The 16,655-nt window shown below is 44.4% G+C and overlaps 1 protein-coding gene across 1 annotated transcript in view; it reads right to left on the reverse strand.

Annotated features, from left to right (window-relative positions):
* PAPPA (pregnancy-associated plasma protein A, pappalysin 1) overlaps window positions 1-16,655 on the reverse strand; it is a 403,905-nt gene that overhangs the window by 261,241 nt on the left and 126,009 nt on the right. The window contains exon 6 of the mRNA XM_015407600.1: window positions 7,946-8,067. Within this exon, the coding sequence (XP_015263086.1) occupies window positions 7,946-8,067 (122 nt within the window). The remainder of the gene's footprint in view (window positions 1-7,945; window positions 8,068-16,655) is intronic.

Here is a 16,655-nt window from a genome sequence, read left to right on the forward strand (position 1 = left end):
TCCATGTTCAACCTTGACTTGCAGCCAAGAATCCCAGATTGGGGAAGGGGAGGGGGCGGGCGAGCAAACTTGGAGAAGCAGAAAACCGAGACCCCAGAGGATTTTCTTGGCCTTATGACGATGAAATTGCATATCCTACAAGAAAACATTTTAAGTTGGGGGGGGGGGGGATCTCAGGACAAAAGGCCTTCACAAAGTATATCCCACAGCACTGTATTAAGCTAACATTATGGTCTCAAAAAACAGGGGTCCCTAATGTTCAGCTTCCGCTCCTCGGTCTCCAGGATTGTTAACCTCCAGATGCATGCCAAAGCCCTTCTCTTTTAAAAACGTCTGCAGATTTCCACCCAAATAATTGCTCTGCCTGTCACTCATACCATCTCTATTTCAGTGCAGCTATTGTATTAGCAATGAGCTGATCTGGCCATTCTGTTTCTTTCTTGTCTGATTTTGTATGTTGTTATTTGCCATTGGTTTCAGTCTGCCTCATTTTTGCTACTTCTGCTGAGTCTTTTACACCATGTTATGTACTTTCCACTTGTATTGTTATACAATTAATTAATCTGCAGAACTCACGGCCACAAAATGTAGCAACAATCACCACCTTACTTAGTTTTAAAAGGGATTAAACAAAGGAATGGGACAGGGCTGCTAGCCATCATGGCTAAAGAGACCTGCTGTGTTCAGAGGTAGTAGACCTCTGAATGCCAGTTGCTAGGAGCAACATGGGGAATCTCTGGGCCTGGCTTTTAGGACTTCTGGTTGGCTGCTGTTCGAAAAAGGATACTGGTCTAAACGAACCCATGCTCTGACCAAGCAGGGCTCTTCTAATACCTCATATATAAGCATTTGATAGAACAAAATAGTGTAAAATGCATTAACATTAAGGAGGAAACATGGAGTGAGATAACTGTAATGGGTGCAAAACTTAAGATTCTTGAATTTGCTTCTGACAAAGTGCAGATGACATCAACACTGAAATGGGAATATTCTAATCCAGCTAGACAGCTTTCACATTTCACTCTCATCCTGGCCTTGGGATGCTTATTTATGTCACAGGCAGTGTTCCCTCTAAGCTGAGTTAGTGTGAGCTAGCTCACAGTTTTTTAGCCTTTAGCTCACACATTTTTGTCTAGCTCAGGAAGGATGGCTCCAAAGCAAACTAATTTATACAGTAGCCAAATTGCTCGCTCACAACCTTAATGGCAGTAGCTCACAAAGTAGAATTTGTGCTCACAAAACTCCACAGCTTAGAGGGAGCATTGGTCACAGGGCACTGCATTAAATATGTTTCAGGATGGGTTTGGGTGGGATCATAGCTCAGTTGGAGAAGAGGTGTTTTGGATGTCCCCAGGCTGTAGCAGGAGGTGACATGAGAGATGCATGGTGTTCCTTTTCAAAGGCAGCTAGCAGCCTCACATGGCTACTAAGGCTAATGAATCTGCCTTATATCAAGTTATAAGTCCATCTAGCCCACTAGCCTGGTGGGCAGCAACATCTCTAGAATCTCAGGGACAAAGATGACATGGCATGAGAGATCAGCAATTAGGACCTCTCACTGTGTTTTTAACACTAAATAAAAGGCCCATAAATGGAATCATGGGAACATGTGTGGTAGCTGCATAAGACTTGGACTGAGCTTCTGTTTTCCTTCCCATTACAGGTATTTAAGCCTGGGCATAGCCAGAGGCTCTTCTAGTAGGGCAGAGAAATCATGGGAGCATGACTGCTACCTTCATATGCCCTTTAGTGTATGGCTAAGTTCTCTTGGACCTTGGCTCTTAGGCCATGGCATGCCGCCTGTGGCCCTGAGTAGGCTGACCCAAGGAAACCACTGGAGCTGTACACTGTTTGTTTTTGTTTGTGGACATTACATTTTTGTTTAAGATGCTCTGGGTCCCCTGTGGGGAGAAAACTGGGACAGAAATACATATATACATACATGATTTAAGATCAGTATGGACTGCTGAGAACAGGGAGTGTTTGGCTGCTGTCAGACATGCCTTTAGATCCAACTCAGCTGTGAATGCCTGATGGATCTAAAGGGCATGATCAGACAGCAACATCTGGGAAAGGTCCCACAGCCATCAGCACCCTGTGCTGCCCCGCCACGGAGGTGGAGTTAAAGACACCGGGGAAAGTCCAGTCCTGATGCTTGCTGACGGGCTATGGGCAGAATTTCCCGTCTGTTCGCTCAAGCCCACTCTTATGACATCAGGATGGTCTGCTCATTCCATCCCGACTCAGTGCCATTTATTTTCCTCACATAGCAGTATGCACATAGATGCATACTACATGGGAACCCTCAGTGCGTAGGTGCGGTTCCTCATTTATGTGCATGGGAAGCAAAAGGCAAAAAAAAACCCCACTCGGCCACATGGCGTCTGATCAGGCAGTGATGGGCTGAGCCTGCAGCTACAAAGGATGTGTGATTGTGCAACGCAGTGTCGATTTTAACCAGGGGAAATAGGCTCACTTCCCCTCCGCACCAAATGGCATGTCTGACCATGGCCTTTAACTCTTTTCTCTTATGTCTTTTTCTGATTTAATTAGTCTTCCCAAAGCTGTAATTATCTCTGTGGGACAGGGGAGAAAAAGAGTGTACTGTACCTGTCTTTTTCCTTTTGTGGAGCTGTTGCAGGCTTAATTGTAAGAGTGATTTACAGTGCAGAAGAGACTTGAGAGGACAGAGTTAAAAATAAAATAACCCTTCTACAATGACTTATCTCCAAATAAACCTGTTGGGGGCTACAAATTAGTTTCAAAATTGTGGCAAAAGATTCTAGACACAGACCCACCTCACGCTAAGTCTACTTGGCCCTGGAGAGGGGTTGTGGCTCAGTGGTAGAACATCTGCTTGGCATGCAGAAGTTCCCAGGTTCAGTACCCCACATCTCCCATTTAAAAGGTATCAGGTGACGTGAAGACCTCCATCTGAGCCCCTGGTGAGCTGCTGCTAGTCTGAGTAGACAATACTGACCTTAATAAAACAATGGTCAAGTTCAGTATAAGGCTTCACATGTGAGTTGCTGCATGATAACACAACCCTATGCCAAGTTCAGGGCAGGCAGGACAGGGGTACCAAATAACGAAATCTAGACCTGGATGATGTATTTACAAATCCAAGACCCTTAAGACTGATTGCTGGAACTGAGAGAGTAAGGAACATCTTCAGCTGGATCCCCAAATATATCTGGCAGAAGATACTCTTCTGCAAGGAGGGAACAACAGAAGGTCAAGCTCCTGATATGTATATCATAACTGGCCAATCCAAAGGCTTCATGCTGCCTGCCAGATGCAGGATGCACCTATGCCCTTTTATGGGTGAAGAAAATCTTTAGAGCTCAGAGACCACAGTAGCCCACCTGACTAGTCCTAACCAGAGATTCTCAGCTGACACCACAGCATTCTTGAAATTGGAAGTGAGATGATAAGCAGCCAATGTTTTATGGTGGTACATCATAGGTTACACCGAAGAAGCCTGCATACTCATGGTGCCCAATCACACGTATGCAAACAGTGTTTGTGAGTTACAAATATTACAGTGTAATTCATCAATGATTCCCACTTGTGCATGAGCTTGCCACATCTCTGTTAACAGCAGAACTTGGAAATCTTGTGGCTTGTGGGAACTTTTGGCAGAGAGAGCCTCTCCCTGTTGCAGAACAGAGGGAATGTTCTCCTTCTTGTGCTTCTGATGTGACCCTAGCTCTACTGACCTTGCTTTATTTGACCTGGCTGTAAGTGATTTTCAGATTTGGCTTGGGTCTTATGAGATTGTTCTGGTCATGCCACCTTGGAAAAGGATATTGCAGAGATGGGGGGGGGGGTTTTTTGCAGAAAAGGACAACCAAAAGGTTGGAGTATCTTCCCTACAAGAAATTACTATACATTCTGGGTTTATTCATTTTACCAAATAACAACAACAACAACGTAACAAACCCAAAACCCTAAGCGTGGACAGGATAGGATTTATCAAATTATGTGTGGTATGGAGAAAAAGAAAAAAACACCCTAATTCTTTCTTAATACTTGAACTTGGGATCATCTGATGAAACTGATGAGCAGCAGGTTAAAGAGACAACATCCATCCATTGTTTTCCATTATATCTTTATTCCTCTCTTCCTCCAAGAAGCTCGACCTTACAAGACTTGTGATGCTGCCTAAACTGAGCATGTCTGACTGCCCTAAATGTCACCCAGAGAGCTTCATGGCAGAGTGGGGATCTGAATTCAGGTTTGTCCAGTCCTGATCCAACACTAAGTACTGTATGACTTTGAATCCTTATTGGAAGAAAGGCAGGGTAAAAGCTTTTCAGTAAACAACATTGACTGTTCACTTTGGTTCTCTAAGGGAAATAATTGTGTTTCTTGTATGAAAAAGTAATGTATGGAATTCATTGCCATGGGAAATGGGGATCACAACTAGTTTGGTGATAGAAAGTGCTGTCTCAAGACACAGTTGACTTATGGAGACCCCACGGGGTTGCAAGGCAAGACATGAACAGAGGTTTGACATTGCCTGCCTCTGCATAACAACCCTGGACTTGCATCTGCTCTGCCCTGGATACCATTATTTCTACAGATCAGTCTCAGAACTCAATCAAGTCAAAGTTGCTTGGAGGATTTTCAGGATGCTGCTTCCTTAGGAAGTTGACAAGTTGCTCAGAAGAGTGTGGCCCACCACCTCTGTGCTGCTTCACCCTTGCCCAACTTGGTTGGTTATATCTGGCTGGAGGGGATTACACAGCTGGGCTCAGGGAGCAGTGAATGCTTCTTTGAGTAAGGATTAGATTCGATCTATCTTGAAGAAGGCCCCTTCCGAAGAAGGCATCCACAGATCAAAATTATGTGAATGGATAGAGAATGGTAGCAGATATTGCTTCTGGGCTGTCTTGGACGATGCCAATTATTTAGGCCCATTTATACATAGTTCAACCAAAGGGCCTCAGATAAGACTGATATGAGTGCAGATTGGTTTATAAATGTTTTATGAATGGACCCTAGAGATTTAACTGAATTGTGCTGGTTATATGGGTCCTTGTCAGGAAGGAAACAGAAAGGGGTATGACCTGATCAATTCTTCTGGAGCTTTTAGACAGTGTGTTAAGTCTGACCATGGCATTGTGGTATATCTGATACTGGATGCACAATGCTCTGGTGGGTTTATTCCTGCCTGGCTGATTGGTTCCAAGAGGGGGTGCTGCGGGACTGTTGCTTGATACCTTGGTGCTTGTTCTGTGAAGTCCCACAGGTTGTGTCTTATTCCACATGCAGTTTCACATCTAGATGAAACCACCAGGAGAGATCAACAGGAGATCTAGAGTCAAGTGTCATCAGTATGCTGACAACACAACTCTATTTATCTTTTCTGGTAGAATCAGGTGGCAGAGGACATTTTGAACAGAGGTCTGATGGAGGTACTGGATGAATGAGGGCCAATAAACTGAAGTCCAGTCTACAAAAGACTGAGGCTCTGTTGGTCAATTTGACAGATCTTCAGAGAGTGGGGATAAAGCCTGCTCTAGATGGAATTTCTCATCTACTAAAGGGGCAGGATGACTGCTATGTGCTCTGAGTAGGGTTGAAGACAGTTTGGGAACTTCATTTGGCCCAAGACATAGCAGCAACACTGCTTGTTGGCATGGGGTACAGGGAACATATATTACCAATTTTGAAAGAAATCCAATGGCTAGCTATTAGCTATTCGACACAATTTAAGTTGTTTGGCATGCAGGTGTCTGGGGCACCTTGGTATCTAAATGACCTGCTCCTGTATAAGCAGCCCCTTCAGGGGCCCAGTCCAGAAACAAGGGAGATGGCCACCAGAAACAGGGTCTTCTCTACTTTAGCAACATGTCTTTGGAACTTCTCTGCAATGATTTGCTTGGAGCCAAATTTGCTGATCTTTTGCCTGCCCTATATTTTATGGTTTTACTGTTTTGCCTTGTGCAGCAGCTGCAGGGAATGGCTGTTAAAAATAAATGAGAGCCCAATTGGACTCAGAATGCCACTGTGGGGAGAAGGAGGGCTGCTGTCTTCCTACCCCATCTTCTTCCCCATGTTGAAACAGCATGCGGGGGTTGGGAGTTATTTCCCTGTTTTTGCATGTGGAGCATTCTGTGCACATGGAATGGCCAAACCAGGAAAATTAACTACCCCCAAGTGCTGGTTCATCATGGAAAAATAGCTTGGGGAAAGGCAGAACTCCTTCTCCTCCCTCTATGGAGGTGTTAATTTGGCCTTTACAGCGATGAGAAAGTGAACAAGACTCTCTGCTCCAGGAAATGCATCCTCGTGTATAGTTCTCTCCCTCTCTGATGGAAGCTGACTTCTAGTGGTGGATCAAAACTACTAAATAGGGTGTTAGAAGTGGTGGTAAGTCCTAATGAAGTTAGAATTTGGCGCAAACTAATACCATGCAGTACAATGGGATGAAACTGTTTAAAACACAAATAAATTTATCCTCCATAGTGAGGTACATCCATCCTCCAAATGCACAGACGGAGCAACATTTCCCCACAGGGAATATTTCCACAATTAATTCATGAGCCCCAGAAACCCTGGGAGAGGAAGCATGAACAGTTCATGCTACTACCCTCACTGTTTTCCATGCTGCCTGAGAAACAGCCCCACATATATTTAGGATACAGTTATGAGGTTTCATGATGTTCAGTAAAGAAGCAGAATTGGTTTATACTCCGTTTTCCTCTACCCTAAGGCGTCTCAAAACAGTTTACAATCATCTCCCCCTATGTGCCCCAAAGAGCTCTGTGCTCTGCTGAGCAACATCTGCTGGTAGTCTCCAGCCCAAAATATGTCAGCCTCGACCAGGGCCAGGGCATTTTCTGTCCTGGCCCCAGCCTGATGGAACATGCTCCCACTTGAGATCAGGGCTGTGTGGGATTTAATGCAATTCCTCAGGGCCTGTAAAATGGAGCTGTTCTGCCAGGCCTTTGGTTGAGATGGTGGACACCTGAAGACCTTGGTCTCCCCTGCTCACACTGCCTGGGTGAGTTGCCCAGGTGAACTGTCCTTGTACGAATTGCCCTCTTTTAAAAAAACTGTCTTGGCATCTGCTGCATGGGTCCTATTAGTTAGTTATATATGCCCTGCAATTGTGGGGGAGGAGCTGGTAGATGCAAAAAATAGACCCTGTGATGCTGTCGATCTAAAAATTTTAATTCTGTGTGTACTGTATTTATTATTGTATTGTTAGTCAAACTGTTGTGTCCCACCCTCAGCCCACTTGTGGGGAGGGTGGGATATAAATTGAAATGAATGAATGAATGAATGAAATCTTCCCTTCCTCTCCCCACAGCCAGGCACCCTGTGAGATAGGTTGGGCTGAAAGAGTTCTGAGGGAACTGTGATTGGCCTGAGGTCACCCAGCAGGTTTCACATGAAGAAGGAGTGGGGAATCTTATCAAACCCAGTTCTCCAGTTTAGAGTCCACCACTGTTAACCACTACACTATGCCAGCTCTTAAAAGCAGCGTCCTGTTGGCCTGCAGTAAACTGGTGCCTTCTGTTCAGCCCTCTTCTGATTCACAAAGCAAATCTTATTGATTGTCTCTCCCCACCCCCCTTTCCAGGATCTAGGCACAGATTCTGCCATTCCTCCCCCTTTTCCATTTACAATGCAAATCATATTGATCAGGCAGATCAAAACATGGCTTTTGTCCTGGCAGTGCTGGCTCAGCTCCTCAGGGGTTCAAAATAGGGGAGACATCTCTGAGCAGCACAGAAGAAGCATGTATGCTAGTCTTCACACTGGGACTGCATATCATTCCCTTCCCTTTTGCAATTTGGCTAACACCTGAACTCTGCAGTGAGTATAATAATTCATCTGTTAACTTTTCCTCAGCCTCTTGCTTTGCTCTTTCTTTCCTCCCATCTCTACTCTCATTCCTTCTGGTTCCCCCCCCCCCCAGAGCAAGGCTCACCTTCTGCTTCTCGAGGGCTCCAGTGCCCTGATGGGTCACATGGCATTGGTGAGGAGGCGCTGAAAGCATACTGCGCTAGGATTCGGCCTTCCACGCATAGATCACATGCTGATCCCACTTCTCTAGGAGGCCAGGAAATAAGAAAAAAGAAAATGCACCAACTTAGTAACAGTTGAATGACGTGCTTATTTGGCTGAATGAAATGGGACAAGATGTCAAGTTGAATTCCACTTAACCCCACTTTCTTTAACGGCACTAGAGGAAGGGATGGGGAGACACATTTTGCCCTTTAGTAGCTTTGCAGCTAATGGCCTGCAAAATCCATTTCTGTATGTTTCAGAAGTATAACTTCAGTTAAAGAGATAATATAACTAGTAAGATCTGTGCTGTCTTTTTATAAAGAGCCCCCTCCTACAAACGTTAAATGTAAAATTGTATAGCCCAGCTTCATACTCTGGACTGAGAAACTGGCCATGCATGTGACTGCAGATTTTTGTTTAGCAATGTAATTTGGGGTTTTATTTGATATTTTAAATTCTGGTAGAAGGAGGAGGAGGAGGAGGAGGAGGAGGAGGAGGAGATTGGATTTATACCCCGCCCTTCACTCGGAGACTCAGAGTGGCTTACAAACTCCTTTCCCTCCCCCTCCCCACAACAGACACCCTGTGAGGTAGGTGGGGCTGAGAGAGCTCTTTTGAGAACTGCCCTTTCAAGGACAGCTCTTGTCAGAACTATGGCTTGCCCAAGGTCATCCAGCAGCTGCAAGTGGAGGAGTAGGGAATCAAACCCGGTTCTCCCAGATTAGAGTCGGCACACTTAACCACTACACCAAACTGGTGCTTTGAGCCACAAGAAAAACTGGGATATAAATATATTAATAAATAAATATTGTGCAGGTAAAGTGCCATAAAGTCTCAGCCAATTTAAGGTGAGCGTGTCGGGTTTTCAAGGCAAGATACAATCAGGGGTAGTTTGCCATTGCCTGCCTCTGTGTAGCAACCCTGAACTTCTGTGGAAGGTCTTCCATATATATACTAACCAGGACTGACCCGGCTTAGCTTGCAAGATATGACAACACCAGGCCAGGACAGTCAGGACAAATAAATATTAACTCTCTTAAAACAATGAGGTCATAACTAAATGCAAAAATATTTTGATGGGGTTCCCCACCTAACCTGTGTCACTTATACTGTCTAAGGAGGAATCAATTACTCTGTAGTGTTTCAAACCCCCTCCCTTTTTACAATTACTAAAATGAGAGATAGACTCCAAGTGGAAAAAAGGTCTAATGATTCCAACAAGTTTCACATGACAATTCAGGAGCTAATTTATATTGATGTATGTGTGAAGATCATGGCTTGTTTGTTTATTTATTTATGAGATTTTTATTCCGCCCTCCATGAAGCGGGCTCAGAACAGATAACAAAAGCCGAGTCCAAGACTCATTACAATAAAATCACATTAAAACAGTTAAAACAACAATAAACATTCATACAGGTAGCAAGAATTTCATATCTGTTAGAGCCACAGGTGTAATCAGTGGGCACTTTTAGCAGATTGGGAGCCAGATTAGGAGCAAGGAGGCCAACTGTGATGGATGCCCACCAAAGGCTTGGTGGAATAGCTCCATTTTGTAGGTCCTGAGGAACAATAAAAGGTCCCACAGGGCCCTGATCTCCAGTGGGAACTGAGTCCACCATGCCGGAGGCAGAGCGGAAAAAGCCCTGGCCCTGGTTGAGTCTAAGTGGACGTTTCTCAGGCCAGGGGCAATCATTCAATAATTTTTGTTCATACCTAGGAGATTAAGTGGTAGAAAAAGTGCAAAGTCTGGTATTATGTATGGTTTAAAGCCACATAAGATGGAATTAATAAATACAATTCCTGTACAGTTTTACCTGTTTACTACAAGCAAGGACCTTTAGTATAATTTTTTAGCTATACATATATACATTCAGTTGGAATCATTGTCAAACAAATCTTTTCAACCTGATACAGTTAAAGCATTCTGTTCTCCTATCCGTGGTTAGATATTTGGGAATGCCCCATTGCCTCACATGCTACCTATTCCTATGCCAAAGGATAAATGGATACAAAACTGTTAGGGAACAAGCCTGATATTTGTTTTATGGACTGCTTATTGCTACACAATGGACTGTGCATATACACATGGGCTCAGAGAACTGTACACTTTAGGTCACCTGTTGTGATGACACACATAGAGGGTGCCTGAACATACCTTACATGTAAATAAGGTTTCAGCAACACAGTTGCCCAGCACAAATCTCCATTATTGCGAGCAATGAAACAACAACTCTAGGAAGAAACAGCCCCCATGGCAAAGCTGCTTGTGGTCATGTACCACCAATCAACTGCTTTGTTCCTGAGCTGGCATTTCCTGCCAGATGGACATTTGGTTATCAATGGAACTGGCCAACTTCAACAGCACTACAATGAAGCATCCTGATGCCTGGATTCCACACCTGTCCAGATGCCATACTTCAAGTAAGGTTTTAGGTTACAATATTGGCCATCCCTCCTAGGTAACCTCCTTCCCTACCTGCAACCAATAGGATTGTTTTTGGGACTAACAGGTAGGTGGGTCAAGAGGTTGGAACAGTTACCACCCACCTCTTGGACCCCCTATAAAAGGAGAGAACCAGTTACCTGACTCCTCCTAGCTAGCACTCCCCCCAAGACGACCCCTGTCTGCTTTTACCTCTCTTGAGTCCCACTTGCTATCCCCAACCCTTGCCTCTACTGCCCATGCGTTCCGGCTGGTTGTGGTCATGTGTGGATTCCCTTTGTTTCCATTTCTTCCCACCCATTCTTCATTGGAACAACCAAGCTTCAGGACAGATAAGTATCGCCCGTCATCACCCCTACCTGCTAATGCAACTGTGCTTATTTCATACTGTAACTCTTAGGACTTGATTGAATGTATGCGTGCATCAGTATTGTTTGTATGAGATATATTTTAAGTAAAAGACATCTATTTTAACTACAACAGCCTTGAATCCTTTACTGATAACCCTTGGTGGGATCAGGACCTTGGTATAAATTGGCAAGAACCCATTTATAAATTGTCAATTGCTGTAAATAAAGCAATTCGGCTAACAAATCTGACACCAAGAATCACAAGACTGTGAAACCTACAGGAGAACACTTCAGTTTTCCAGGATATTCAATGGGAGATCTCAAAGTAGCTGTTTTATTGCAAAGGAACTTCAGGAACAGAACTGAAAGAAAAATTGCTGAATTACAACACTTAGGACACCCCCCAGGACTTAACAGGGATATTGGTTTCTTGTCTTACTACATATGCTAAACTCATTCAGTCCTTACATATGTATTCTCACCAAGAAGGGCTATACATCCTCTTTATTTTAGTGTATTTCTTATTTGGAACAGAAGGGCTGCGGTCACACGGAGCATTAGCCACGCTAGAGCGACGGAAGACAGGCGGAGTTTCCGGGCGCGATCTCACCGGCACATCTGGGAAGCATAGCACTTCTGTGGCTCAACCGAGGCTTCCCGCCGAAAACACGCAGCAAAAAACTAGTACCTCGGAGGTACTAGTTTCCGGAAACTGCGGGGCAAGGGCAGGCGTCTGATCGCGTTTCCGGAGGCATCCGGCGCCCGCCCATGTCCCCTTGCAAAAAAGGTGTTTTTTTTCCCCAAGTCTCCGTGGATGCGCACAAGCACCCAACGGAGCATGCGCAGTCGTGGTGTACACACACAAAAAAACCAGTTTGCCGCATGGCGCACTTCTTTTTTGCGCGCAGGATTGTCCTGCGATCGGCACCTCTCCCTTCCCACGGAACCTCCACGATACCTCCACGGTACCTCAACGGGAGGTCTGATCACTTTACCGCGCGTTAGTTTGCCCCGGGGCAAACAGCCACGCTCCCCCCCCCGCAGTTTCCTGCCCATGTGACCGGGGCCTAGATTGGAATAGTGATGGTAATGTAATGCTATGAATATTGGAATGTATTTCTCTGATCTGGTGACAGAGGAGACATAACACTGCACAACCATTCACCCCACCACAAAGAAAAGGATGCTGTTAGTTACCTCCATGCTTGAGAGGAAACGAATGGAGCGTAACAACAGGATTTCCGTTAATTTCTCTTAGCATTCCACAATTAAGAAGGATACATTTACACATTGGTCTCCTATTTTGACATATTTATTTGCTCTACTGTGTGTTTCCCTGTAATTAAATCCAAACAAATGGTGACAGATATAAAGTTAGCTTGTTATTCTTGTTTGGCCTTTGCATCTGTTAAAACATCTTCATTATGCTGTACACTAATTTGCTGTGCAGTGTCTGCCTATTAACTATTAACTTCCATTTCAACGTATCTGACAAAATGTGCATGCACACGAAAGCTCATACCTTGAGTAAAACTTTGTTGGTCTTAAAGGTGCTGCTGGCCTCAGACTTAGTCATGCCCAAAGTTACTCTTTCTTGGTTTACTTTAGCAATGGTGTATCACTAAATGTACATCAGTATCTAGTAATATTAATGTAACCCTGTATTGTCCCATAAGGGTTAGCAAATCCACTGCAGTACCTATTTTCAGATTTTGGTTAAAATATAATTTGACAAATGCCCCTTGTTCATTCTATTCTTGTTCCTATTTTGCTCAATTGAGCATTCAATTGTCTGTCCTTCCAATGATCTGTCACAAATGAAGTTTATGTACATTTGAATACCTTTGAGATGTATCTGATACTTACTGCAATTTATTCTTCCATAATGATAATTTATATCTGAAAGTACACCCAAATGTGTACTCCCCTCCCAAACACAAGAAATCCAGGGCACAGAATGGAAAATAAACAAAAAGAATACACATGAAGCGTCATTCTACAACATGGACAATTATGGTTGGAATGGGATATTCCAGGGAGAGTTCTGATCTGAGATGAAGTATTCCTACTTAAGGCTAATCTCCATGGACCAAAACTCCAAAACAATGGTGTCTACCACAGCCCACTTAAAAAAAAATGTAGAAACTTAATTGGGGTTTATTGGATCCCAGTTTCAGATAAGCCATCTGCTTTTTTCAATGTGGGAAGGTTAAACTATAGCCATCTGGGCATAGTCTTAGAGAGCTACAAAATAGACATTAGTTCCTGCTTGTGTGACTAGTCTAAAATCACACTTCTTGGAAAGTATGCTTTAAGCTTACTCCAGGAATTGCCTTCCACTATAACCAAGGATGCTTCTATCTAAGCCCAGCTTCAAAGAGAGAGGGAAAAAACACCTCTTGGAATCTTAGGGTCCCTTCTATATGTCCTTAGAAACATGAAGACTTTTTTTTCAAGGGAAATTAAAGCCAGCCAGCCAAATGAATAAGCCAAGACTCCCGATCATATAAATATTACAAAACAAAACAAAACTATACAGCACAAATCACTGCCAATGTGGAAGAATTAAGAAAGATAGCAATCGATGGAACAGCGGAAATGACTGCCGCCTCTGTGATGAAGGCGAGCTGACTGGCAAGATAGACTCAGGGCTTTCTTGCCCAATTGGGACTCTGCGATAGCTGTTAACAATACCTGCCTGCGTCAATCTGGTGTATATTGAGTAACACCCTTGCAAATCAATGGGTGGGAATAATAACAAGATTAAAAGAGCTCTTTGATGCAGCCAGGAAATGAATGGGCCTTTTTTTCTTTTTTGCCCTTTTGCTTCCACTCAGCTCTCCTATTTAATTGGAACTAGCAAAATGCCCATCACTGTGACAGGTAGGGTGTGCATGGAAAGGAGCCTCATACAACACAAGGCCCCTAAGAATTGCAATGCTTCTCTGAAAGCTTTGAGCACAGAGATAAATCCCCTATGGAATCCTAGTCACTAACAGCCCAAATGTCCTCTATGCGACCAAGTGCAATCCTTTGCTTTTCTTCATTGGGAAGGAGGCTCTATTTCAGTAGACCAGCACATCCTCTGCATACAGAAGGTCTCTCAGGTTCCATTGCCCACCATTTCCAGTTAAAAGAACTGTAGGCAGCAACATCATAGAAGACCTCTGTCTGATAGTCTACACAGTTGTTGCCAGAACTGAGCAAAATGGACCACAGTTCAGTGGCAAAGCATAAGTTTGGCATCCCAGGTTCCATCTCCAGCTGAAGGATCTCAGGTGGCAGAGGTTGGGAAAGATCCTTACCTTGTAGACTTGCTCCTATTTAGAAAGAATGCTAAGAGAGATGGACTGTTGCTCAGTAGGATAGCCCATGTTTTGCATATGGAAGATTTACAAGGACCTCAGTTAGTATTGTGACCATGGACAGCTGCTTTCAGTTGGAGTACACCATAATGGGCTAGATCAGTGATTCTCAACTGGTGGTATGTTTGACAGCTTTATATGTTAATTAAAAAATATCTATATTTAAGAAGGGCTGTGGATCCGTGGCAAAGCATCTGCTTTGCACATAGCAGGTCTCAGGTCCAATCCCTTAAACTTCATAGGTAACATGATTGGAGAAAGACCTTTCCCAGAGACCCTGGAGAGCCAATCAGAGTAGGCAGTACTAACCCAGAGGGAACAATATTTTAATTCAGTACAATAAAACTTCAAAGGTGCATAGGAGTAAATGATATAGAAGTGAATGGACTTCTTGGCTTGGATTTCAGCTTCTACTTAGCTTTCTTTAGTTAGTTGTTTTAGACTGGCCTGACACATCAGATTTTTTTGGAGAGGAGAACAATGCATTTAATTATCTATGCCCCTTTTTTCTCCCTAGTGGAGATTTTACCATCATCTTTCTAGACCTACAGATCTCTTTTTGTTATGTTGTAGGATTTGAAAGTCCAATCCTGAAAAGAAGCAACACAATTCACTTTGCACTGGTACACCCATCACATACGCCACACTACACAGGAGGCAAGAGTGGGCCCAGAAAAGGCAATGTGACCTGATTGCTGTGATTTCCATTTTCTGATGTGGGAAAAAGATACATTTCTCTTCTCCATCCAGCGCATGTTCTGCCTGGGATACGTATAGATAACATGGGAATGAGTCATTCAGTCATTCACTTATAAGATACCCGTGCTTCGCTACGGTATTTAAGTTCCATAAATCCAGTTATAATACTGATGATGTGAAGTTTGAAATGTAACATTTGTTGTAGGAATTCTAGTGGAGAAGATTGTAGTGTAAAAAATGAAGTGAGACATACATACTTTTTTCTCTCTCTACTGAAGGACCTCTGTGTATACCACATTGGTGGTTCTGCCCTCAGGTGCCAGGATCACCAGGCTGCTTGGTGAGCTCACTATGGAGCAGGCAACATAGAACTGTCCATTTAAGAAGCAGTCATCTGTTAAGCCAACTCCTGCCACACCTCTACTTGTGTTCCTGGATTGTTTTGCTCATATGGAGACCGCGTTGTTCTGAGCACCTCAGGGCGATCTCACTGGTACTTGGCCTGCAGGAGTACTATGTGCAAATGTCTTTGCTGCATTCCTAAGTTGCCTTCTCCTTGTAGCGTTGGTGTATCTCGCTCGATATTTGCCAGGAGCTCTCTTGGGGGCAGTAAGAGGTGAGAGGTATGAGGGGGAGTTGGTGTGAGGGAGTGGTGATGTGGTGGAGAGAGGCACGCATCGAAATGGCTCCTAGAAATGTCCTTTACTATCTCCCCATAAACATTCATTAACTCAATTTACATGCTGGCTTTTTTGAAAAATGTCTATTCAGGAGTCTTGATTTCTGTAACTGTCCTCAACTGTCTGCAGTCTCTTCTAATTGTGTTTAGATCCACAGCTGAGCAATCAGAGGGAGGTGGGTGCAAGTAGGCAGGTTTTACCTTAGAACTCTGAAAAACAGGTTGCTTACCAGTAACTGGTGATCTTCGAGTGGTCATTCACACCAATGGGATCTAGTGCGCCAGCGCTGGATCTGCCGGTGCCTAGCAAGCTCTCTTAAAAGGATTTTCGTGCCTGGCCCAACTGAACATGCTCAGGAGCCCCAGTGAGCATGCCCAGAACGGCAAGCACGGACATCCCGCCAGTTCCTACCAACCGCCGCGCATCAATCTCCTAACAAAACAGGTAGAAGAAGACAGCAGCGGGGCAGGAGGGCGGGTGGTGTGAATGCACAGATGACCACTCGAAGATCACCAGTTACTGGTAAGCAACCTGTTTATCTTCTTCGTGGTCTCTGTGCTTCACACCAATGGGAGATTAGCGAGCAGTAGCCTACCTGGAGGCGGGTGCTGTCAGGTGTTTACTGCTTAGCCGATGATAAAACCTGACGTCCCAGACTGTCACTGGTGGACTGGCGGACGTCTAGGGCGTAGTGCCTGATAAAGGTAGTAGGCGTGGCCCAGGTTGCGGCTCTGCAAATGTCTTGCAGCTGTACTCCCTTCAGGAAAGCAGTGGATGTAGCGACAGCCCTGGTGGAATGAGCCCGTACCGGGCCTGGCAACGGCTGTTTCGCCAGTAGGTAACACAGTTCTATCAGACCTACGATCCACTTGGATAGACGTTGGGCAGTGATTGGGGTGCCCACACGGGGTGTGACGTATGAGACAAACAGCTTAGGGGTTTGTCTGGTGGAGCATGTCCTATTCAAGTAGAAGAGGAGGGCCCGCTTCACGTCTAGAGTGTGCATAAGTCTGTCTTCCTGGGACCTTGGGTCAGGATAAAAATCAGGGAGGAAGACTTCCAACTGCAGATGGAATTCAGAGACCACCTTGG

The sequence above is a fragment of the Gekko japonicus genome, unplaced genomic scaffold (assembly GCF_001447785.1).
Source record: "Gekko japonicus isolate JY-2015 unplaced genomic scaffold, Gekko_japonicus_V1.1 scaffold1257, whole genome shotgun sequence".
Taxonomy (NCBI): Eukaryota; Metazoa; Chordata; class Lepidosauria; order Squamata; family Gekkonidae; genus Gekko; species Gekko japonicus.